The following is a 26,967-nucleotide window of genomic DNA, read 5'->3' on the forward strand; positions in this document are numbered from 1 at the left end:
CGATCTGCGCGCTGGCACATGTTCCCCGGGATAGGGCATTGGAGGGCTCGTTGAGCTTCCCAGGCCCGTACATGATGTCATAGTTGTAGGTGGAGAGTTCGATTCTCCACCTCAGAATTTTATCATTTTTGATTTTGCTCCGCTGCTGATTATTAAACATGAACGCGACTGAGCGCTGGTCAGTTAGCAGGGTGAACCTTTTGCCGGCAAGGTAGTGCCTCCAGTGCCTTATAGCTTCCACTATGGCCTGGGCCTCTTTCTCTACCGCAGAGTGCCGAATTTCAGGGCCTTGAAGGGTACGGGAGAAGAATGCCACCGGTCTTCCCGCCTGGTTGAGGGTAGCAGCCAGCGCAAAGTCGGAGGCGTCACACTCTACTTGGAAGGGAATGGCCTCATCCACCGCATGCATTGCTGCTTTGGCAATGTCCCCTTTTATGCGGTTGAAGGCCGCGTGGGCCTCAGCAGAGAGGGGGAATGTGGTGGACTTGACCGGGGGCGGGCCTTGTCTGCATAGTTAGAGACCCATTGGGCGTAATATGAAAAGAAGCCCAGGCACCTTTTGAGGGCTCTGAGGGTATTGGGAAGAGGGAGTTCCAACAAGGGGCGCATACGGTCGGGGTCAGGGCCAATGACTCCATTCTCCACGACACACCCAAGGATAGGAAGTCGGGTGGTCCCAAATACACACTTGTCCTTGTTATAGGTGAGGTTGAAAGATTTGGCCGCTTGGAGAAACTTTTGGAGGTTGTTGTCGTGATCCTGCTGGTCGTGACCGCAGATGGTGATGTTATCCAGATATGGGAACGTGGCCTTCAGTTGGCACTGGTCCACCATCCGGTCCTTGCCCTCTGGAAGACAGATACACCATTCGTGACACCAAAGGGGACGCGCAGGAATTGATAAAGCCTGCCATCCGCCTCGAAGGCAGTGTAAGGGCGGTCCTCCCGGCGGATGGTGAGCTGATGGTAAGCGGATTTTAGATCTATGCTCAAGTACACCTTGTACTGTGCTATCTGATTGACCATATCCGCGATGCGGGGTAGAGGGTACGCGTTGAGCTGCGTGAACCTATTGATGGTCTGGCTATAGTCCACGACCATCCTATTCTTCTCCCTGTTCTGAACAACCACCACCAGGGCCCTCCAAGGACTTGTGCTTGCCTCAATGACCCCCTCCCTGAGCAGCCGCTGCACCTCCGACTTAATGAAAGCTCTGTCCCCCGTGCTGTACCTCCTGCTTTTAGTTGCCACAGGTTTACAGTCGGGGGTCAGGTTGGCGAACAGCGGTGGGGGAGGGATCCTGAGGGTGGAGAGGCCGCAAGTGGTGTCGGTAGTGTGGCAGTTGGCATGATGTTGGGTGGGATGCATGGGTTGGTGTGTGTGTGTGGTCAGTAGCGGGGTATGTGACGTATCTCTACAAAACAGGGGATTTATGACAGTAATTGGCGGGAGGGGCCCATCATACTCCATTGTCACGCTTTTCAGGTGGCTCTGGAAGTCCAACCCCAACAGCACAGGGGCACACAGTTGAGGCAAGACCAGTAACGTAAAGTCCCGATATTCTGTGCCCTGCACCACTAGCGTCGCTGTACAACCCCCCCGGATGTCTGTTGTATGTGACCCGGAGGCCATGGTGACCCTCTGACTTACCGGCTGTATCATGAGTCCACAATGCTGCACCGTGTCCAGGTGGATAAAACTCTCCGTGCTGCCTGTGTCAAACAGGCAGCTTGTCCTGTGCCCCTCCACCAGGATGTCCATCATTGACCTTGCGAGCTGGTGGGGAGCGCTTTGGTCGAGGGTCACGGAAGCGAGGGTGGGGTCGCTGTCTTGGTCTGGAGTGGTGGGGTGCCCCGTGAGCACCCGTTGGTCATAGGCGGTGGGAGGTGGCGCCGACCAAGATGGCCGCCCCCATGTCTCGCACGTGGTGGTGGCATGCAGGGAAAATGGCAGCAGGCAAGATGGCGACCCCCACGTCTCGCACGCGGCGCTGCTCGATCCTGCTCGCGGTTTTGACTTACAGACCTTGGCGAAGTGGCCCTTCTTTCCGCAGCTGGAACAGGTAGCTTGTCGGGCCGTGCAGCGTTTCCGGGGGTGCTTCTCCAGTCCGCAGAAGTAGCACTTCGCGGACTCACGACTGGTGGCAGCCGAGGTCGATTCGCCGACAGGTTACGGGGTCTGCGGCGCCCACGAGGCCATCGGGGGATCGCGTGCCTGGAGAGCCTCGGAGTTATGCAGAGCGGCCTCCAACGTATCAGCCAACTCGATCGCTGAACTTAGGGTAAGATCGGCTTTTTCCAGCAGCCGCTGGCGCACGTACACTGACCTGATCCCCGTAACGAAGGCGTCTCTCACTAGGTGTTCTGCATGCTGCGCCGCTGTCAGTTCCTGGCAATTGCAGGCCCGCACGAGTGTCTGTAGGGCCCAGACAAACTCAGCACTCGATTCCCCGGACCGTTGTTGCCGTGTCACTAAGCGATGCTGAGCATAGACGCTGTTTATCGGCCGCAGGTATTGTCTTTTGAGTGCGTTCATCGCGCCGTCGTAGTTCGGCTGGTCTCTGATCAGCGAATAAACCCGTGGACTGACCCTGGAGAGTAGAACTCTGTGCTTCGCTACGGGGTCGGTCGCTTTAATCTCCTCTAGATACGCTTCGAAGCAGGCCAGCCAGAGTTCGAAAGTGTTTCCAGCGTCAGGCATTTGCGGATGGAGGTCTAATTTTTCTGGTCTCAGGGCCTGTTCCATGTTTTAAAATGTACAGCAAATAAAATTGAAGCACCTTCCATTACTCCAAAAGACTGAGGTTTGGTAAAAATACTGAAAGGCTTTTATTCGCTGTACAATACGACCTCCACAGTGAGTGTCTGCCCCCGGACTGAGGGGGAGGGGCAAGGCAAACACCTTTATACAGGACTCTGTGGGAGGAGCCACAGGGGCAGTCAGCAGAGGTGTGTGTCCAGACAGGTAACCGAGTTACAACATATATACATGGTTTACCACAGCTTCCTTCTCTTTTTTTTACAGCCCCAGATAGTGGTCAAAATCACATGCAGCACTTCCTTTACTGCTTTCTTGCCAATGTTTTTCTGCAATAAGCCAACAGAAGAAAATAACACAAATTTATTTTACACCAGCAATGATTTCAGAACATCCAAGACCATTACAGCCAAAACAGAACTTCTGAAACATAGTCATTGTTGTAATTAGAAGCACAACAACGTATTAAGTGACAGCAAACTCACACAATCAGCGCTGTGATAATGTTTAGACAACTGCTTTAGGTGCTTGGTAAAAAAGTTACAGTATATTTTCAATGAAGTCTCTGGCAGAATGTGCATGCTTCTCACTCAAGAGTTTTGACCAAGTGATTCAATCTGCAATAAATACATTACCTACAAAACACCATCTAGGTTGAAACTGGCTGCTTGATTGACATTCATCTATGACCTTAAATATGCACAGCCAGTCAAAAAGATTGGAGAAGCAATTAATTGACAAAAGGCTAATAGTGCGAGGTGAAAAAGGTGTATTAAAGTCATTAGTAAAGGAACAGATTCCCTGAGAGGTGATGTAAATAGACTGACCTTCTCTGCCAATCTCTCAGCATCTAGAATGATGCTTTACTTCTGACTGCAGGGATTCAGGGATTATGCCAATGTGGAAATTGCATGGAACAAAATACATGGAACTTGCACAGACAGGGCAGATGCTGGCTGATGGAGTGGATAGTAGTCTATGAAGTTAGTATGCTCTTCTGCAGCTTATCAGGGTCTCCACTTACTCTCAAATACATGGACTCAAGGTTCTGTGTTCTGCAGACATCCCACCCTGCAAAAACTGATTTCAGGAAGGTAGCACCATCAATTTGCAGGAAACTTCCGGTTGAGGTGGAATGTCTGCAATAGAGTAGCTCCTTAGCAGCCAGCCAGCTAGTTTAAATAACGTTAGCTATGCTAATGAACGAATGACACTTGTTAAACTCACCTCAACATGTCTTTTATAGTTTTAATCCACCATGGGCAATAGAAAAGTCACTGTTGCAAACGAACAACACTGTCATTCTCTTTGACCCCTATTAGGCAGGGCTACACTTTAGTGTAGTCTGGGGTGACGTACGTTTTATATTTTCTTTTTTTTCGGAACACTCTGCCATGGCGTGCTTTCGCTCTCTCTCGCACTCTCTCTCTCATGGTCTCTCGCGCTCTCGCTTGCTTGCTCTTGCGCTCTCTCTCTCTCGTTTGCTTTCTCTCTCTCGCTCTCTTGCTTGCTTGCTCTCGCATTCTGACTCTCTCACACGCTCTTTCACTCCCTCGCTCGCTTGCTCTCGCGCTCTCTCTCTCTCGCTTGCTTTCTCTCGCTCGCTCTCAAAAAAATTGATTTCTGTGATATTGTATATAATTTGCGGGCATCAGGGAGCCACTATTCATATGCGGGAGGCTCTCGGAACTTCCGGGAGAGTTGGGATGTCTGTCACTGTCAATCTGAATACTCCTTCTCTGAGCAGTCATGAGCCAGAAATTGCCAAGAATCATTGTAGATGTTGCACTTTATAGAGATTTTAATCAGATCCTGGAACATATTTTTTCTGTCTGGTTATCTTTTCCCACAGGAGAGCTCAGAACTGTTGAGAGTGTGTAGTGTATGATATGATCTTTCAAACGTAGCCAACTGAAAGAAGTTAAGGCTTCAAGGTGGGGATATTGCCTGAGAGAGGACTCTGACACTTGTACTATGTCAATGCACTGCTGTAATGAATGGATCTGTATGAAAGGTATGCAGGACAAGTTTTGCACTCTACTTCAATACATGTGGCAACAATAAATCAATTTACCAAGTGGTTATGGTGCTGAGATTTTATTTTAAATGTTGACACGACTGAATGTACATTTGAAATATGAATGTACTAAGCAGCAATGGAGACCAAGTGTGGGATGGCAGTGAAGGGCTCAGCACTAAAGACACTACCCACCCAGCAGGGTGACAGGACCCTAGCTGTGGTTACTGGCTGGAACTCTCTCGATACAGGCAGGATTTCACCAAGATGGACTGCGTTGAAGATGTGACTTCCTGTGATGCCATGGCTAGGTTACTCCGCCTGAGGAAGTCAAAGTCATGGTCACTCAGATTCCTAACTTTAAAATCCTTTCAGGCTGCTGATGCTGATGATCTCTGCAAAATTTTAGTTTGCTGCTAACCACTGCTTAAGGAAGGTCATCCAAACTCCATAGGCAAGGACAGAAGCCTCCAACTGCTTTTCTGTCGCACACGGCAGAAAAACAAATTGCAGGCTTCCCTGAAATACTGGTATTTATAGACTGCACTCATGTAATATAGCTTCCTACATAACCTTCACTAGCAACCTCCTGCTAAGAGGAACTTTGATCTCCTTCCAATATACATGCCTGCAGAAGATACAGTTTTCCACATGTAAAGATGTAAGGTGGAGAGTATATTGACTGGCTGCATCACAGCCTGGCATGGAAACAGTAATGCCCTTGAAAGGAAAATCCTACAAAAATCGTGGACATGGCCCACCCAATCCATCACAGGTCAAGCTATCCCCACCATTGAGCATATCTACAAGGAACATTGTCGCAGGAAAGCAGCACCGACCATCAAGGACCCCACCACCACCACATGCTCTTTTCCTCATGGCTGCCATCAGAAGTACGTACAGGAGCCTCGTGACTCACACCACCAGATTCAGGACCAGTTACTGTCCCTCAGCCATCGGACTCTTGAACCAAAGGGGTTAACTTCACTCACCCCATCACTGAAATGTTCTCACACCCTATGGACTCACGTTCAAGGACTCATCTCATGTTCTCAATATTTATTTATTATTATTTCTTTCTTTTTGTATTTGCACAGTTCGTTATCTTTTGCACACTGGTTAAATGCCCAGGTTGGTGTGGTATTTCATTGATACTTTTAAGGTTTCATTCTATTGCAAATGTGTTGAGCATCCCCACAAGAAAATGGGTCTCAAGGTTGTATATGGTGACATACATGTACTTTGATAATAAATTTACTTTGATCCAGAAAGCCTATTCACTCCAAGTCCCTCTCTCATCATTGCAACAAATATTCTTGAAGCACCCACAATCATCACAGCAGGAAGGTGCCACGTGTGCACACCACACATGCAAGGGCTACCACTTTAGATCATAACTGCAAGGCAAACAACCTGCAGATACTTTATACTTTATTGTCGCCAAACAAATGGTACTAGAACGTACAATCATCTCAGTGATATTTGATTCTGTGCTTCCCACTCCCTGGATTACAAATATTAAATATTAAAAATAGTAAAAATTAGTAAATATTAAACATTTAAATTATAAATCATAAATAGAAAATAGAAAAATGGAAAGTAAGGTAGTGCAAAAAATTGCAATAGATATTGCAATAGATCAATACAAGAGCACAAGCTGAAATTGAGCATAGCAGGGAAATTTACAACATTAATTTGGAAAAAGTTTGAAGCCTGAAATCTTTTGTGGTTTTTTGAAACAGGTTTGTAATAATCAAAAATGCCAAATTTAGCATTAGTTAAATAGTAAAGATAAACTTCTAGTCTATTATCTCCAAAGTGAATTCACCACAAAGGCCATCTAAAATAATTTCTTACCCAATGCCTAAAAATCACCATCACTACAAACATCTGATTGCTGCCTGTAAGGAGTTTGTACATTCTCCCTGTAGGGTTCCTCCAGGTGCCCTGGTTTCCTCCCATAGTCCAAAGATGTACTGGTTGGTGGGTTAATTGATCATTGTAAATTGTCATATGATTAAGCTAGGATTAAATCAGGGGTTTGCTGGGTGACGTGGCTCGAAGGGCTAATTCCACACTGTATCCCAATAAATAATGAAGGATGGAAGGAAGAAAACCAGGAGCATCTCTATAGGACACACTGGCTGAGGCAATTAAGGTGGTTGAACCTTAAATGCAAGAAACCAACATCTCAATACAAAAGAATAATTTAAGTTCTCACATTAGTTGTCTTTATTTGATTATTCCAGCAAATACGTGATTTTCTTTTATTACTATGATTCACCAGTTTATAATGCTCATTTTACACCACCTCCCTCAAAACATCCCACGGCATCTTCTGTTGTGATGTAAAGCATCTCATTACACAGACAAATGCTCTTACTTAGACATTACAATGTACAATAAAGGAAACTGATTATTGCACTACTGGACATGACGAGGATGACAAATGTCAATGCAGACTAACAACTGGTGGTAACTTGATCCCAACTCATGTCAGCATTGGTTGACTGTCAGAATTCTGCCTGATGAACTTCATAAGTTCAAAAAGGACTGTACTCTGAAGTGTTTTAGTGACTAAAATATCACAACGCCCATGTTACTGACAAGCCGCCAAATTCTGGACTGCCACGCTAAATTTATTCATGAATTAACTGCATTTTTAAATAATTAACTGCAGTACCTGATTGACTTCCACCACAGCTGAATGGCTATGGTCTCTTTATGGAAAGAGATATGTCGTTGTTGGTCTTTGGACCAATCAGAAAAGTATCACAGAAAATGGAAACCACGGAACTCAATGTTGGCTTACTTTTTCTATGAGGAGGAGAAGATGGCGGCGCGACACAGCTTGCAGCAGCCACTCTGGTGAATGATATCTGTTATCTGTCAAGTAGGGTGCCGCGCACAATCCTGATTTGATGAAGATAGACGTGAGAACACAGAAGAACATCTGGAGAAACTTCTGAAATGCCTGCTTCGCTGCCCCCGCTGCTGTGTGATCCAGAATCTCCGGAGGGGAAGGCCTCGAGTCCTCGGCTTTGCTTGTTGTTCAGCGGCCGGGGCGAGGTCAAAGCGCTCGGGAGGCTGTATCGGAGGGGCTGGTCAGAGGCTCAAAGTTTTCGGACGTACTCACAGTCGGCTGTGGTCGGGTGCTTCCAATGCATCAGCAGGTGTTGTCACCTGGGGGTTTATGGCAGGGAGAGTTTCTCCCTTTTGCCACCAGCTATCGGGACTATCGGGAGTCGATCGGGACTTTGAGACTTTTTTTACCGTGCCCATGGTCTGCTCTTTATCAAATTATGGTATTGCTTTGTACTGCTGTAACTATATGTTATAATTATGTGGTTTTGTCAGTGTTAGTCTTTGGTTTGTCCTGTTTTTTGTGATTTCACTCTGGAGGAACATTGTATCATTTCTCAATGCATGCATTTCTAAATGACAATAAACGAGGACTGAGTGTCCTCAAAATCTAATCTAATAATCTAATCAATCCCCAAATGGAATCATGCAAATTTTGGCACAAGTAAGTGGTCAAAGGAAAGCACAGAGAAAAATTGTTCTTAGATGTTTGATAGTCTAAATGCATACAAATCATGGCCTCTACAAAGTATCATTGTAGTTAACACCAGTCTTCTTATTATCACACATAACATTGATAGCAAAGTAATCATTTATTTTTGGAATGTACACCATAATATCATTTTCAAACTATTAAAATAGTTAACTTCACTGTCTTTAGAGACTAGTAGAATAGACGGTCTGTCATACAAAATTTGAGTTGGTCATTGTGCCCAGTAATTTTTGTAAAAGAGGTCCAACATGGTCCAACTTCAACCCCACATAAGCTCTGGTAAGCAATTACTTTACAAAGCAATAAGCTCTTAAATTCAGAATGGGCAGCTAATGTCATGTACCGTTCTGATATATCTGCTAATGTACAGAAACAAACTACAACAAATTCAGAGTGGATCACATCATAGTATATTTATTATTTTACTTGCAAGAGAAGTTCTATCTCCAGAAAAGAGTCTGGAAAATCTTATCTCTCAAACACTTCTATACTTTTTACAGAGTACAGTGTTTCATTTGCAGGGAATGTTGTTTAATTCCTTAACATTCCTGCATTATCTTGTTCTGACATTTGTTCTTTAGAAGTTGAGTCCTGTTTACCTCTGTTGGCAACACATTTACCCCCCCCCCGCACCATAAAACACATCCCCTGTCATTAAAAAAAAACACACTCAGACTTGTAAGCCTCACATTCAATCCAGCAAAGCACTTTGGGATTTCATGAGTTCCATTTTGTCATAATACATTTTACAAAAGCCACAAATCCATAAAAACTTTTAGGGTTATAGATACATTTCCACGCTAAACAAGCATGGCCCAAAATAAATATATAAAAAAAGCCATTAAACATTGTATGATCTTGCCACATGCAAACATAGTCTGCTGTAGCACAATATTCAATCCTATTTGTAGCTGAAAATGAAGGCACTTCAGTAGCAATGTCCTCCAACAATTACATTCATCTTTGCCCCCTCAATTCACTACTCGCTCATTTTCTCCTAACTTCCTATGACAGGGATGAGAATCTGGAGTGGGGTTAAGGATCAGTATACACAGGCTTAGTTCACTGGGGACACCTTGACATTTCTAAAATATCATATCAGAAAATGAGATTACGTGTCCTTGCTCATTTTTATTGTATGACCTAGGGAAAGGAACAGATAAGCAAAAGTAGGATCAGTGAATAGAGTTCTCAACAATCCATGAATGAGTCGAGTATAATGGTGGTGATGAGCAACACTCTGCTATGCTGTCACACTCCAGAATGGGTGTACTGCAAAGTCCTTTGGGTTTCACCTTTACTGGTGCAAAGGAGAGCACATTTTTCAGAGAATGAGAACACTGGATGAAACAGTTGTGACTTTGCCTCAGGAAACTGACAGCTGGCATCACGCCTCTCATTGCTTTGTAAATATTAATTTCATCAACTCTCCACTATGTTTCATGATTCAATCACCCCTGCTTCAATCCTGCCACATGTATATGTTATGGAATGAAATTGGTGTGACTTAAAGAGGAGATGACAATCTACACTTTGGATCAGCGTACGACAAAAGTCTAGCCAAAAGTGTCAACATTCAGATGGGCAGATTATCTTTAAAGATGGCATGAAGCGAAGTTGTTCGGAATAGCTGGGAGAACCAAGAGAAAGATAAAGAAACTCAATACCATATTGAATAAGATAAAAAATATTCAATGCCATGATCCTCAAAGTAAATAAACATTGTGGCACTGAGGTACTGGTCGGAGATCTGTATCTGAGAAGTAAAATATGTTAAAATGAACCTGTGGATTGTTGTGCTGGAGTTTACCTGGACCGTGAGATGGACACTTGCCGTTGCAGTCGTGCATGAACAGAGGGTAGGCTGGTTTAAAAGAGCAAGACAGCACTTCTACCAGCATGCCAGTGTTCAAGCCACAGCCATTCGAATTTGGGCTTTGAAATGGACAGACCCGACTCCTATCAGCGGTGGACATCAGAAACCCAAGCAGTTCACATTAGCTACAACAATATAAACTTGAAGCAATACAATATTACCCTCCACCCTTCCCTTCCCTCTCCCGCCAGGCAGAAGATACAAACACTTGAGAGCATGTACCACCAGGCTCACGATAAATTGGTCAAATTTACTTGTGCTTTTGAGTATTTAGCTGAAAACAACCATGGATATCATAACTGGTATTTACCAAGTGTGAAATGAAATGATCAGTTTGCAAGATACAATGGTAATGTGCAATGCAATACATTATTCTGGGTGCGCCATTGTGGAAAGGATATTAAATCCATATACTGCAAATTGGTCAGAATAATTCCAAAGATGAGAAATTACAAAAATAAGAAGCTTGTAAGATTTGGACTAGTTAATGAGAAAATTCAGGTGTTTTAAGAGGTTTTGAAACAAAACAAAGGAAAGGAGAAGAAAGTAAAGACTATTTACATTGGTTGTCTGGAAAATGCATGTAAATTTAACACAACATTCTGATTGCCAAGATTTTATACACCTTTGTGGCAAAATACAAAAGCCTTTCATATCATAGCAATGTCCAAAGGATCTTTGAAATGTCACAAAAGAATGAAATACTTGAAAGTTAATTCAATTGAAACAGACCACAATGAATAGGTAACTCCTTCAAAATTCAGCTGATTTCCTACAAATGTCAGTGTCAGATAAATTGAGATATTATAAAATGTTAAATTGCTGTTAGTCAGTTGATATTATTGCTGTTACCACTACCAATACCACCTGCTATAATCTGTATCCAGTCATTCAAGTGTGTCATGCGAATTAACTTGCCTTTCAGTACTGTTGCTTAATCCAATCTAGCATCATAGCTCGCCACTCCACTAATTATACATACATCTATTAAACCAATATTCTCAGAAGTACAACACAGATATGAGAGATTGCAGATGATTGCAGAATCTAGAGGAAGAAAGTGGATCTGCCGGACAAACTCTAGATTAAGAAGCATTGATGGGAGGAATTGTCGACATTTTGATGTGTCCTGATGTAGAGTTTCTCTCCCACCCCCCAAAATCAGCAGTCTGAGTTCCAGAAGACTGTTTCTCAGAATTACATCTCAAAATTAGAAGGCTTTTTTCGAGTTGTGCAGCATAGACTCAGAGCTACAGCCCAGGCCACCAGTGCCAACCATCATGCCTCTCTCTGCTCAAGCCTCCTGCCTACATTAATTCCACGTGCCTCTCTGCCTTTCTCACTCAGGCACCTGTCTGGATGCCTCTGAAATGCTGTTTCTGCCTTCACCAACTCTTCCGGTAGCTCATTCCAGATATTAACTACTCTGCAGAAAAAAACCACTCAGATAATTTTTAAACCACGTTCTCACCTCAAACCTATCCCCTCTGGTTTTCCACACTCCTACCCTCAGTCTCTATTAACTTCATGCACCTCGGTCGTGTCCCATTCAGCCTATTTGCTTCAGGGAAAACACATCTATCCTTGTTCCTCCAGGAGAAGGAACTCCAAACATTTCTTGAGAAAACAGTGCAAAATAAGCCCTTTAACTCTCACTACAATTGCCAACATCTGCCAACAGATGTGCAGAATTAGAAGAAAAGAGAAGAAAATGGAAAGAGAGGCAACAACCAAAGCCCGGTCTGCCATTGGAACTACCTGTCCTGAATGCGGAAGAACTTTCAAAGCCAAGATTGGACTCATAAGCCACTTGGGAGCCCATAAGTAGATCAACAGAACAAAGACCATCATCCTCGACCTCAAGGGATAGCCACCATGACGATGACAATTATTCATATTCAGACAAATGTTTTCCAACTATATTTTAGTACGTACAATAATAAACCAATTTACAAATCAAAAACATGCCAGCATGCAAGTTTGAGAAGAAGAATTAAACAAAACATCTTGAGGTTTAAAACTAGAGTGTTACTGGTCAGGCTCATTTGATTACACTAACTTGGCCTGGCTGCAAATACAAACTTCACTGTCCCCTTCCTTTATGACCTCCTGAAAGATAACCGGGCAAAATCTGTGATGAGAAAACTTAGGTTAAGAATGAACTCAAAAAATCAGTCACCAAAACCTGCTGTATGCAAAACTGTACTTAAACGTGAAAATCCCCAACTATCTGTCAAAGATTTTTGTGTTTCACTGTTATGTTTACTACTGTAACTGAGCCAAAGTAATCTAAAGAAATCAGTGAACCAATGAGAACTTCAACCATTTTATAATTAATACTGTCAATGATTCTGACTGTAAGACTATAAAACATAGGAGCAGAATTAGGCCATTCAGCCCATCAAATCTGCTCTGCCATTCCATCATGGCTGATCCCGGATCCCACTCAAACCCATACACCTGCCTTCTCAAAAGGCAATAAAACTCTGAAATGTTATTGAATGCAGTGCCCAAGGTTTTAAACAGAACACATTTCTTGTATTAAGTGTTATTCTCTGTAGTTCAAAATTCTATGCACATAAAATTAGTGACAATTTATTTGCACTTTATTTTTAATTATATTAAATCTTCTAATTATTCCCATTTGAAAATTATAATCTTCTTTCCAGACTCTAAATCTACAATCTTAATTTTATGTTAAAATAAGCTCTTTACTCCTGGTGGAAACAATGTCCATGGAGATAAATAAACCTTTGCTTACTTTGAGGCAGAGCGCTGCTAACTGAAAGACACAAATATGAAAACATTGCTGAAGAGACGTCTTGATGTTAAGGTATTGGGAGGAGAGTATAGGGGAGGATGTCAGAGGTGTTTTTTTTTACATGGAGTGTGTGGGTGCATGGAACACACTGCCAGGTTTGGTGATAGAGGCAGATACGTGTGCTTGCAACACTGTGTGTCCAACAGAGTGATCAGCAGCGCTGGGGCTCCACAGGGGACTGTCTTGTCTCCCTTTCTCTTCACCATTTACAACTCCGACTTCAACTACTGCACAGAGTCTTGTCATCTTCAGAAGTTTTCTGATGACTCTGCCAAAGTTGGATGCATCAGCAAGGGAGATGAGGCTGAGTACAGGGCTATGGTAGGAAACTTTGTCACATGGTGTGAGCAGAATTATCTGCAGCTTAATGTGAAAAAGACTAAGGAGCTGGTGGTAGACCTGAGGAGAGCTAAGGTACCGGTGACCCCTGTTTCTATCCAGGGGGTCAGAGTGGACATGGTGGAGGATTACAAATACCTGGGGATACGAATTGACTATAAACTGGACTGGTCAAAGAACACTGAGGCTGTCTACAAGAAGGGTCAGAGCCGTCTCTATTTCCTGAGGAGACTGAGGTCCTTTAACATCTGCCGGACGATGCTGAGGATGTTCTACGAGTCTGTGGTGGCCAGTGCTATCATATTTGCTGTTGTGTGCTGGGGCAGCAGGCTGAGGGTAGCAGACACCAACAGAATCAACAAATTCATTCATAAGGCCAGTGATGTTGTGGGGATGGAACTGGACTCTCTGACGGTGGTGTCTGAAAAGAGGATGCTGTCTAAGTTGCATGCCATCTTGGGCATTGTCTCCCATCCACTACATAATGTACTGGTTCAGCACAGGAGTACATTCAGCCAGAGATTCATTCCACCGAGATGCAGCATAGAGCGTCATAGGAAGTCATTCCTGCCAGTAGCCATCAAACTTTACAACTCCTCCCTTGGAGGGTCAGACACCCTGAGCCAATAGGCTGGTCCTGGACTTATTTACTGGCATAATTTACATATTACTATTTAACTATTCATGGTTTTATTACTATTTAATTATTTATGGTGCAACAGTAACGAAAACCAATTTCCCCCGGGATCAATAAATTATGACTATGACTATAGATACATTAGGGGCATTTAAAAAACTCATTAATAGGCACAAGGATGATAGAAAAACGGAGGGTATGTCAGAGGGAAGGGTTAAATAGATTTTCAAATAGGTTGAAAGGTTGACACAGCATTGTGAGCTGATGGGCCTGCACTGCTCTTTGTTCTATGCTCTTGATTTTCACAAACTCTCCAAAACTTCCCCAAGTTAGAAGCTTGAAAACCAGTAATTTGTAACAAATTTAACCACAATTTTTATACTGGCAAGTTCTATGTTAAAGCTTAGCTTTTTACCAGCGCTAATGATTTACATTTTCTTCAGACACCCAGACAACATTGGCATGCTGCTGTGCCATTCCCTGAGGGACAGTCAGCGTTGCACCCGTTGTTCTATACAGTTCCAAAACTGACAGCAGGGTGACTACTCCCAGCAGCTACTGATGCACTTCCAGAAGCATTTGCTTCTGAAGTTCCCAGCATCTGAGACTCCATCACAGTTCATTAAAATGTACCAAAAGTATCCATCAAAAACATCTATGACAATGGAACTGCGTGTTCACTTTTTCAAGTGGACTGATATCTGCATCTGGTACAACAATGTTAACACTGGACTTTTTAAAACAAGGCATGACCACTGTTCCTAAAATTATCAACCAACTCTGGTTATTAAATGTCAAGGATTTTTTTGGAGTCAAGGGGCACTCCGCCAACAATACCAACAGTTGGACTTCGAGGAAAACAGTAGAACATTCTTTCATCCCGTTACAAAGTAACACAATGGTCACAGAATGCAGTCATCCAGGTTACAAAGTTATAGGTGGTGACATGTACAATCAGTACTTCACCCTGCATTACTTACAAAGCTTAGAGGCACAAGCTTTAAATTCCAGCTTGCAGATCGCAATTTTTGCAATATTTCCTCCCTGCATTCCTGGGAAATAGAATCAGCTCTTATTTTAGATCCCACGATATGTCCAAAAGCTGCAGCTATGATTATATGTGTCAGCTGCACTTAATATAGAGCAGATAACTTTTGTTTTGAGGGACAGTATGGATTCATTTCTCCAACCTCCACTCACCCACAAATTAGATATTATCCAACCTCCAGTCACCCACAAATTAGATATTATCCAACCTCCACTCTCCCACAAATTAGATATTAAAAGTAGAAGAGGAGACAGCAGATAGTGCTGGAGCTAAAAGCAATTACCCAAGATGACTGGGATGGATGTTATGTTCATATTCTTCCACCTGTCGGGAGAAATGGGTAGGAGTTGAAGCAATACATCACGGACATGTTTAACTGTCCAGGGGCAACGGTTTGGCCACATTGGCAAACTGTAATCCAAGTTACATTGAATACGCACACTTCCTGTAGACAGCGACAAGACCATATATGAATGGTTGGGCTATGGTCCCAGTGCAAATCAATGGGAGCAGGCAATTTAAATGGCTGGGCATGGACCAGATCGGCCAAAAGGCCTGTTTCTGAGTTGAGACGTTTCTATGACTCTATGACCATTGTGTAATTTCATTGTTGTCAGATTTTGCTGGAAGCAACAGATTGAGTCATTTGATGACTGGAAAATTGCAAATGTTACTCCGCTGTTCAAGAAGGGTGGGAGGCAGTAGCAAGGAAACTATAGACCTGTTAGCCTGACATCAGTGGTTGGGAAGTTGTTGGAATTAATAGTTAGGGATGAGATTATGGAGTACCTGGAGGCACATGACAAGATGGGCCAAAGCCAGCACGGCTTCCTGAAATGAAAATCCTGCCTGACTAACCTAAAGCAATTTTTTTTCCGAGGAAATCACAAGCAGGGTAGACAAAGGAGGTGCAGTAGATGTGGTGCACTTGGATTTTCAGAAGGTCTTTGACAAGGTGCCACACACGAGGCTGCTTAGCAAGCTAAGAGCCCATAGAATTACAGAGAAATTACTAGCATGGGTGGAGCATTGGCTGATCGGCAGAAAACAGAGATTGGAAATAAAGGGATCCTACTCTGGCTGGTTGCTGGTTACCAGTGGAGTTCTACAGGAGTCGGTGTTAGGACCGCTGCTTTTTACGATGTAAGTCAGTGATTTGGGCTACGGGATTAACGGATTTGTGGCTAAGTTTGCCAATGATACAGAGATAGGTGGAGGAGCGGTAGTGTTGAGGAAACAGAGAGCCTGCAGAGAGACTTAGATAATTTAAGGGAATGGGCAAAGAAGTGGCAAATGAAATACAATGTTGGAAAGTGTATGGTCATGCACTTTGCTGGAAGAAATAAACGGGCAGACTATTATTTAGATGAGGAGAGAATTCAAAATGCAGAGGTGCAAAGGGACTTGGGAGTCCTTGTGCAGGATCCCCTAAAGGTCAACCTCCAGGTTGACTCGGTGGTGAAGAAGGCGAATGCAATGTTAGCATTCATTTTTAGAGGCATAGAATGTAAGAGCAAGGATGTGATGTTGAGGCTCTATAAGGCATTCGTGAGACCACACTTGGAGTATTGTGTGCAGTTTTGGGCTCCTTATTTGAAGAAGGATATACTGATATTGGAGAGGGTTCAGAGAAGATTCACAAGAATGATTCCAGGAATGAAAGAGTTACTGTATGAGGAACGTCTGGCAGCTCTTGGGCTGTATTCCCTGGAGTTCAGGAGAATGAGGGGGGACCTCATAGAAACATTCCAAATGTTAAAAAGGCCTGAACAGATTAGATATGGCAAAGTTATTTCCCATGGTAGGGGAGTCTAGGACAAGAGGGCATGACTTCAGAATTGAAGGACGTCCATTTAGAACAGAGATGCGGAGAAATTACTTTAGTCAGAGGGTGGAAAATATGTGGAATTTGTTGCCACGAGCACCTATGGAAGCCAAGTCATTGGGTGCATTTAAGGCAGAGATAGATAGGTTCTTGATTAGCCAGGGCATAAAAGGATATGGGGTGAATACAGGAGAGTGGGGATGACTGGAAGAATTGGATCAGCCCATGATTGAATGGTGGAGCAGACTTAATGGGTTGAAAGCCTGCTTCTGCTCCTATATCTTATGGTCTTATGGTACAGTTTGCTTGGTTGGGCCCATCTGTGAGAGAGGCAGTGTGACTAAAATTGACCAGATCAAATCTTGGGTTGATGGGTTTGTCACTTGCATTAGAATGAGAAATGACCATTTGACATGTATAGAATTCCAACAAGCCATGATAGATGTGAAGTTGACCTTTCCCTGGCCAGGCTATCTAGAACCAGGAGTCAGTCCCACAACAAGTCAACCAAATAAGTGGCTTGCATGATCTGGTTTTTTTCTCCTGCACATTGGGGGTGTTTGACAGTCTTTTTTGTTAAATGGGTTCTATTGGGTTTCTGTGTTTTGGGGCTGCCTGTAAGGAGTCGAATCTCAGTGTTATATGTAGTGTACATACTTTGTTAATAAATGCACTTTGAACATTGAACATGGGAGTCAATTGCTGAGCATGTTAAAGGCAGAAAGTGACTGAAGTTTATTATTAAATAAATGGAGGGAAATGCATTCAGAAAGCTGCTGAAGTAATAGATCAGTCATTATCCTTTTTGAAGGCAAAGCAGGCTGGAGGCACTAAATGACCTTGTGCTTCTATGTTGTTATATTCTGCTTTCTCAGCTCCCTCTGTTCTTGACGTTGAGTGTTTACTGAGTACATTAACGTAGCTTGCAGAGAGTGATTTGTCCTCCCAATTTATCGGCCATTGAGCTGTAAACTCCATTCTATTCCACTTCTAGACGATTCCAAAGAAATAAACTCCCATTTCCACCGAATCAGAAGGCATAAAACTGCAGATGATAGAAATCTGAAATAGAAATAAAATGCACCAAGGACTCAGTGGATGAGGAAACTTTTGTGGAGAGAGAAGGAGAATTAACAGTTCAGGCCAAGGACCCATCGAGGTATCAGGGAAGTTAGATATCGAACATGTTTTAAGTTGCAGGAAAGGGGAAGGGTAGGAGAGAGTAAAGGCAATGGCTGCACCTGTGTGTGTGTTGCTCTGCCGGAAGTAGACAGCGGCAGCATGCAACACCACCAAAGGTGACATCTTCAAGACGGTTCACGAAGTAACTACTTTCACTTCTTTTGTGTCTTGTTTCTATTTCAGATGTGGTCCTGCTACCATTGGAGCCTGTCATCCATGTTCTGCCAGTGTCTTCAGGCCAATTGGATGCTTTCTGTCTCCGAGAGGGCTCCACAAGGCTGAGGTAAGTGTACAGCAGGGAGGCCAGGAGACTGGGTGCAAGCCCATGATCGACTCCATTTCCAGCTGATCAAAGCGCTGAGGAAGATTGAAATCATGGAGCCGATGCAGAAGACAAGCGAATGTTCAGCACCTTCTACTAGTCTTTCATTCAACCGTGTCTATGTGTGACAGTCTCCCTCTCCCTCGCTGTGCTCGAGGGAAAGTCCTTCTGTTCGAATGATATCTCTCTCTCTCTCTCTCCCTCCCTCTCGATGCTGTCAGAGGATAGCACCAGAGCAAGATTTAGTTGATGTGGTTTGTGGATTGTGGACTCTAATTCAGGTTTATGTTCTGTACTAGTTCTGGTTGCTTCCTTTTTGTTGCTACTTTTGGGTAATATTTGAATCGGGGTGGCCTGCAAGATAATGAACACTGTGTTGAACTGAAATATGCCTTCTGATTTTGAGTTTTATATTCTGTGTTTCCCCTCTTTTTTGTTGCCATTTGTGCGATTTTTAAAAAACGCACGATGGAGGATGATGTTTTTCTTTGAACGGGTTAATTCCATGGTTCTTTGTTTTGTGGCTGTCCGTGGAGAAGACAAATTTCAGGGTTGTATGCTGTCTAAATACTTTGATATTAAATATGCTTTGAATCTTTGAACATGAAGGCCAAGACAGCGTGAATGATACAAATTTTGGTTGCGCCAGTCGAGGGAGAGTGCAACAGATAATTCATTGCAATTGATCTGTCTGGACAATCTGTTTAAAAAAAAAAATCAGATTAATGGAAAAAAGGAAAAATGCAATGTTTGATAACTAACTTTTCCTCATTCTGATGAAACCTCAAATTTTAACTATTTCTTTCAATAGATATTGCCTCGCCTGTAGCGTATTTTCAGAACATTTTGTTTTTATTTTCCACTGACACTGAATTTTCTAACATCCTTGGAATCACTGTTTCAACAATGCACGTATAATTTTAAATGCATCACCAGATACAGAGGGAAATATGATGGATAAATATTAAAGCATGAAGGGCCATAAAAAGTAACAGATGCTTAACCTTGAAGTCAAATTGGATAATTATGTCTGTAACATTTGTAACCACAATAAATCTAATCGACTTAGATTTCCCTCTCTGTCTCGTCTATTTTATTTTGAGAAGTGGTCAAGACAGTGCATTCTATCTTTTAATATTTTTTAAGAATGATTGTGGTTTCTCAGAATATGGCTAATGTTCTCTCTCCTTCCACTGAACTCCAAACAACCCAAAAATAATAGCTAATAATATCGGTGCTTGGGGGCAAGGTCGAGGAGGTTCACAAGACTGATCTCTGAAATAGATGAGATTGGTCAGTTTATACAAATATAGTAATATTTGATATTACACAAACTATTGAAGGTTATGAGATTTCACCAGAGCTCCCAGTGAACTACTCATTTTTCAAAGCAAGTTTCAGTGCTTCAATAAATCTTTTTTTAAGTAAAAAGGTTTAAATATACATTGCACCTTTACAAAGCATGATTTTATTTTGTTTCATTGAGTGCCACACCACCCAGCAATCCCCAGATTTAATCCTTGCCTAATCGCAGAATGATTTACAATGAGCAATTATCCTTATGCTTTCAGACTGTGGGGAGGAAACTGGAGCACCCGAACGAAACCAACACAGTCACAGGGAAAACATACAAACACCTTACAGGCAGAGCTGGGAACTGAACCCGCGTCACAGACACTGTAAAGCATCGGGCTAACCACTGATATACCAAATAACTGTTAACACAGATGGTGCAAAACGAAAACCTATTCTTTTGCAGGTAATTAAGAATGAGGCATTGGCTGCTCAGTGCACACCTGCCTGAAATAGCCAGTGCTTTGGACACAGTCAACAATGAATTTCTGATCCTCATGAATCATCAAAATGGTTCGCGCTCTTTGCACATCAGTGGCTGAGGTGTTAGAGCCCAAGCAATGGAAAACATTGAACTTGTATGTTGCACTGTCAACAGGTAAATGTTATCACCAATTGTGTAAGTGGATCTTCCAAGAACACTCTGGTTGCAGGTGAGGTCTCAATTCATTGTCTCATCCAAAAGACACCTCGTAGAGTGGGAAAGCACGATGAGGTCAAGGGGATACGTTAACACTACAACTCACTGGAACAGACTCTGTAACTTTTTTTTAGTTATAATACAGTAAATGGTGTTGCTTATAGAACACCCTAAAGGGGAAACAAGTTTATATAAGCAAATACAACTTCTCTACCTTTCTATGACACTCTCATGGAAATAAATCCAGTGTTCATTTAAGCTTTTAAGAAAAGCATTACTAATTTAAAGTAGTGTTTGAAGTTCTAGTCACCCAGCTATATAGGAAAGGTCATTAAACTAGAAGGGGAGAGAAATGAATTACAAGGATGTCACCAGGATTGAACGGCTTCAGTTATAAGCAAGTTGAATAGGCTGATACTTTTGTTCCCTGGAGACAGGAGGCTCATGGGGCACCTCATAAAGATGAGGGCTTTGACAAGGAGAATGGAATTAGGGTCTTTCCACCCCCAGAGTAGGGAATTCTAAAACTAAGGGCATAGGTTGAAAGTGAGAGGGAAAGAATTTGACGACCTGAGTGGCTGCTTCTTCCATATGAGCTTACAGCACAAGCTGCCAGAGGAACCTATCGAGGTGCGTACATATACATGTATAAGAAATTGGCACAGGTACTGTGTATGGATATGAAAGGTCTGGAGGGACATGGGCTTAAAAACTGGCAAGTGGGACAACTTAGGCTGAAGGCTCTGACTCAGTTACGGATAACACTAACCTGCACAATACTGCTACACGTTTCAGATCATTTTCACAGAGCACACGGCCCAATTCTTCTAGAAAAAATCAAATCCTATAAATTTATACTTAATTTATCAATTGCATGCACATCTGCAACGTATACATGTTACCCTGAATCCAGCCTCTATCCTCCTCTGCATTAATTGTATTCTGCCAACTTGCTTCCAAATATGTACTTACTGTAATTCGCTTATTTTCTATTATTGTGTATTGCAGCCACAAAGACAAGAAATTTCACAACATACACTGGTGATATTGAACCTGATTCTGATTCTGATGTAGCTATTTTTGCAGTTTGTCCAGAATGAACAAACATTTGTTCTTGAGGTCCACTGATACTACACCATTAAATTCTCCGGACATTAAGCACGTAATCTGGATTTGTTGCTGTTGAGTGCTGCAGTATCAACTCATGGCGACCTTACGGATAGTGTAGTTGTCCATAAGGTTTTTGTGGCAAGATACGGAAGTAGATTGCCAAGATTTTCTTCTGTACAGATACTTCTGCTACCCACGTTGGGACCCGGCTGGATTTGAACTCAGGACCATTCCTCTCGAAGTCCGGTGCTGATGCCACTACACCACCTACCCGAATTCACAGACTTATAAATGCTACTTCAAATACCACACAAAACAATGCATGGAAATCCGGGCAAACAGAATTTACTTTCACTGGTTCTTCAGAATATGTAATGGAATATTACACTGCTCACACCCAAAGACATTTAATTTTGTGAGTGTTCATAATTTTAACTAAAATACAATGCGTGAACTGTGCACCTTCAGTTCTGTGGCAGACCAAAACTCTAATATTCTTCCGTTTAATTTTGTTACCACCAAAATACTTAGTGTATGCCCATTATTCATTACTAATGACTCATTAGTTCCCTTGCTCCACTCCAAACAACTGCTGCAAGGTCATTTGGCTCTACTGAGCAGTCCAGAGCCTGATAGGAACCTGAGATGGGCACAGATCGATGATGGCATCCGTGATTTATGTTACTTCATAATTCCTTTCATTTTAGATCTCTGTGCATTGTTTCCAAAATAAGGTCCCTCTATAATTATCATTAAAGCTGGCTTTTTCTACCTCATTGAGGTGAATTACCCTTTTCTCCAGTCAGTGAGGTGAATTAGTGTTGTTCCCTTCACCAGATGGAACCTGTTCCATAAATTAAGTGTGAGGTAGAACCAGGCAGCAAAACTAATAATGAAGGGTTTGTATGGAGTTTGAGGAGAAACAGTTTCCATTGGTAGGAAGATTGGTAACAAGTGGGGGGGTGGGGGGGACTGACTTACGCCAAAGGAATTGAGATTGGGAAAAGATTGAGCAGGCGGCAAAATTTCGAGATAGACAATTCATTTACTTTAAAGAACATGACTCAATGGTAACTTGCTAAAGAAAATGCACAGGAATATGGAGAAAGGGTGTGAAATGTGACAACCTTTCAGAGAGCCGCCATGGGAGACTTTTCACCAAAATCCCAACATGAAAGCAATTTGGGGAGGAAAAACTAGCCGTGCATGATATTGACATAATTCCACTTGGCATTCTGAAACAAAAGCACACAGTTACACACCTGAAGAAATTCTGTACCCAGATAATTAATTTTTCCACACAGATTGGTTCATCAAGGGGAATGAATACAGAAAGATAGTACAGGCTTGGATGAAAATAGGTTGCGGGGGGGGGGGAACTGAGGCAAAAATTTCCTTTGTGGCTTTGATACAGTATTTGATTTCAGCAACTTCAGCGAAACTGATTTTCAGAAATGGAGTGAACGTGAATATGGTGCTGGAAGATGTAACTAAAGACAAAACTCTCTCCTTTAATAGATGCTGACCAAATGTTCCACTAGTTCATTTAAAAAGAGATAAAAATAACATTATGCTCCTTTAAAAATAGGCACTAATGATCCAATCTTTCAGTGATAAATAGCACAAGTAGAATCTTCTACAATTTTTTGGATCCATCCGCCACTCAAAACCAAGAGGTCCCAGATATGTGAAGTGATGTACTAATCTAAAATAATCTGCTACTATTTCTTCCAACCAATGCTTGCAAATATTTAAGTTCAGGAAGTGTAGATGACACCCCTTAGCTCTGGATCTGACCATTCCCTCCCATAATCTTCACAAGGCATTATCAGTCTTCCACAGTAACAAAGAAAGTGCTAGAGGAACTCAGCAAGACAGGCAACATCTATGACAAAGGTCTCAATCCAATATGTCTTTTTCCTTTATAGATGTTACTTGACCCACTAATTTCAAAGTTCAAAGTACAATTATTATCAAAATATGTATAACATTATACCACCTTGAGATTTGTCTCCTTACAGGCAGCCACAAAACAAACCCATTAAAGAAGAAGAGATCCTCCAGCATTTTTGGGTGTCGCTCAACATTTCCAGCATTTGCAGTCTCTTGTGTCTGCATTACTTCCTCTTTTTTTCTATACTGTTGTATTTTTTCCCGGGTCCTTTCATGGACGGAAATCCAGCCAAAGTAGAATTTATAAATTTGGGGATGGGGGTTGAGGAAATATATCTGTAACCCTGATGTCTTTGTGAATTTATAACTTCTGTATCATGTGATGTGACAAAATGGAACCCGTGTGATTCCAGAGTGCATTGCTGGTTTGTTGATGTGTTTGGATGGGAAGCTTGCAAGGAGGTGTGTTTTGTGCAGGAACTGTTTTGACAGCAGAGAAAAGCAGGACACAGCTGGCGAAGGGGAAGGGGAGAAAGAAGCTTCAGAGACAAATGGGCTCATTCAAGATGAATGCAGATAAGAAAGGAATACAATTCAGGGATGGAATGACCTCAAAGACATGAAGTTGATGAATGACTGGACTTTAAACACATTACTATCCTCTCATATCCCTTTTGCCAATCAACTGTCCAGCTCTTGGCTCCATCCCTCCCCTTCCTGTCTTCTCCTATCATTTTGGATCTCTCCCTCCCACTTTCAAATCTCTTACTAGCTCTTCTTTCAGTTAGTCCTGACAAAGGGTCTCGGCCCAAAATGTCGACTGTACCTCTTCCTAGAGATGCCGCCTGGCCTGCTGCGTTCACCAGCAACTTTGATGTGTGTTGCTTGAAATTCCAGCATCTGCAGATTTCCTCGTGTTTGCGACTATAAAAGTGGTCTGTTTTGAGCTGCAAGATAGAAGCTACCTACTGACAACTTAACAAATGGAAGTAGACTTTCTCTTACAAGTAATAAACATGCTTATAATTTGATCAGCTGAGTTTGTTGTACTCTGTGACTGTATATTTAGAAGACCTAGTTGAAAGGTACATGACAGAATTGTGGTAAGGGAAGAGGTAGAGGTGGCTCTATTCAATCCTTTCCAAGATACTAAGGCACTACTAGTAGGCAAAGGTGACACTACTACTTGTCAGTCACTAATGTGAAAAGTGCAGCGGCTGACGTGGATTTGTATCAATGTGAGGGAACAACTGCTTCATTTAATTCTAGTTTAATACAATGGATTAGGAGAGATGATAATACAGAGGAACTCTAGTTATTATTAGCTGTCACATCTATTTTAAAAGAAGACATCATCAGCTGTTTTAACTCTCAGCACATCTCATGTCCAGCAGAAAATAGGAGCAAGAGCAGGAATATTAATTCTTGTTCTTTACTTTGTACATATAATATAATTGAAATTTTCAGCAGACTGTCACATATTATGCAGACCACAATAAATAATTTTAATTTGGTTTGCTTTGATTTTTGTTAACATTAAGTTGTACCTGAGAGACCCCCAGAATGGACTTGCACAGACAACCCCCTCGCATGTAACAACACAGCCAACACTGGTTTGAAGAGCACACACACACTAGCATAATATAGAAAACGTAAACGCCAAGATAAATCCATTTGTGATGTAGACTGGAGGATGTCAACTTGGTCATTGGGATCACTCTTGTTCTTCATGAGAATACGACGCCTGAATTTCCAACAGTGCAGCGCTCGTACTGCACTTGAGATTGTAACGTACCCTGCTGTTGCAATTTGAAAAAAAAACTAATTTTCATGGCAATTACTCCTTGCGAGTACAAGCATGTCTAAGACAATAAACTTCAACATTTTTGAGATCAAGTCTTTTGAAGCAAGGCTTCGGGCAAATACCCTGCCTCGATTTAATATAGAAGAGGTGCTGCAGATGCTGGAAATCTTGAGCAATGCACGTTCTGTATGCGCTGCTCTGGCTCTAATCGTTATTCAAAGTCAGCACTACAGACAATCTCATTCCCTGTAAACAAAAAAAAAGAAAACACAAAAGCTCCCCAACCTTTCTTTGCTGTTGTTCCCAGGCAGGGTCCAAGAGGAGGTCTCTGTCCCAATCGTCCTCTTGCATCATGTAGTCCTCCAGTTCGTACTCATAGTTGTGATTGTACTGCACGGTCTCTGTCTGGGTCGTCGTGCGGCTTTCCACCTGGGTCACCCTGCGATTTTCCACATAGGTCGTGGAACGGTTTTCGACATGGGACATCATGATGCTTTGCCGCTACTGCCTGCACACGAGCACAAAAGGGAACCTTTCTGAATGTTCACCCGCAGGTGAGCTCTGCACTGCCGTTGCCCTGCTGTTGATTCACCGGCCGGCAGGCAGACACCCTGTCTGCACACCCTCACCCGACCCCCGGCTGGAGCAGGCGGCAGCCCGGAGCGCGCGCCCGCCGCGGCGCTCTAATAGGCACGGTCACGTGGGTCCACGAGCGTGCACGGAACACGCGCGTTCCCGGGGACTGGGAATGTAACGATGCAGAGAACACAGACAGGAGCTGTCCCTACCGTATCGGAAAGATAACAACACGTTCCCGTTTGATTCATTTGCGTCATTTCGGTTATCTCAGAGCGTTGTAATGTCTGCTGAAGTTGGCTCTGCTCCTCCACTCAGCTCTGCCTTTTTATTACAAGCGTAGAGCAAAGGAGTAAATATCTGCTGAAATATATTGTGGCGAGGTTTAATGTGACTGTGAAACATTCGTACGGAAACAACAGTGACGCTTTATATTAATATCGCTCAGCCCAAAGATAAATTCTCTCAGCCCTGACAGCACTCTGATACCCTCTCTAACGCATGACCTCGCCCACCAAGAGGGACAAGGGCAACAGGTGCTGGGTAACACCACCAGCTGCAGGTTCCCCTCCGAGTTCCGCACCACCCTAATTTGGAAACATATTTACAGGGGCGATGCAATCCCAGCCTGTATCAAAAGGACAACGCAGACTGAGAAGGTGCCTCAGCCGTTAACTGCTCCGGCAGTTAGGGATGGGCCATGGCTACTGGTCTCCGCACCGTGCAGACAGAATCAAATAAATTAAAAAATAAACTCTCAGCTTTTATCAATAAAGTGAGCTTTGCTTCAGTGGTCCTGATGAAAGGTCTCAGCACAAAACATCGACTCTATGTACATAGAGTCATATGGAAGTGCAGCACAGAAACAGGCTCTTTGGCCCATCTAGTCCATGCCAAAACCACTTAAACAACCTGCTTTCATCGACCTGCACCAGGACCATAGCCCTCCATATCCCTATTTTTCATACACCTATCCAAACTTATCTTAAACTTTGAAATCAAGCTCCCATGGACCACTTGTGCTGGCAGCTCATTCCACATTCTCATGACCTTCCGAGTGAAGAGTGACTTTTTACTTTTCACCCTTAACCCATGACCTCTGGTTGTTGTCCCGCGGAACCTCAGGTGAAAAAAAGCCTGCTTGCATTTACCCTATCTCTACCCCTCATAATTTTGTATACCTCTATCAAATCT

General features: G+C 42.8%; 1 protein-coding gene across 4 annotated transcripts in view; it reads right to left on the reverse strand.

Moving 5' to 3' along the window:
• The window catches only part of LOC134350415 (alpha-actinin-2), a 115,305-nt gene extending 89,437 nt beyond the window's left edge, over positions 1–25,868 (reverse strand). For 2 of the 4 annotated variants that reach the window (XM_063055588.1, XM_063055584.1), the window contains exon 1: positions 25,483–25,867. In XM_063055588.1, coding sequence (XP_062911658.1) covers positions 25,483–25,686 — 204 coding nt within the window. In that variant the 5' untranslated portion in view covers positions 25,687–25,867. Of the gene's footprint in view, positions 1–25,482 lie in introns of all 4 variants that reach the window. The other 2 variants (XM_063055589.1, XM_063055583.1) reach the window with 2 other exon arrangements.
• Positions 25,869–26,967: the final 1,099 nt, after the last annotated feature.

The sequence above is a fragment of the Mobula hypostoma genome, chromosome 8 (genome assembly GCF_963921235.1).
Source record: "Mobula hypostoma chromosome 8, sMobHyp1.1, whole genome shotgun sequence".
NCBI classification, from domain to species: domain Eukaryota; kingdom Metazoa; phylum Chordata; class Chondrichthyes; order Myliobatiformes; family Myliobatidae; genus Mobula; species Mobula hypostoma.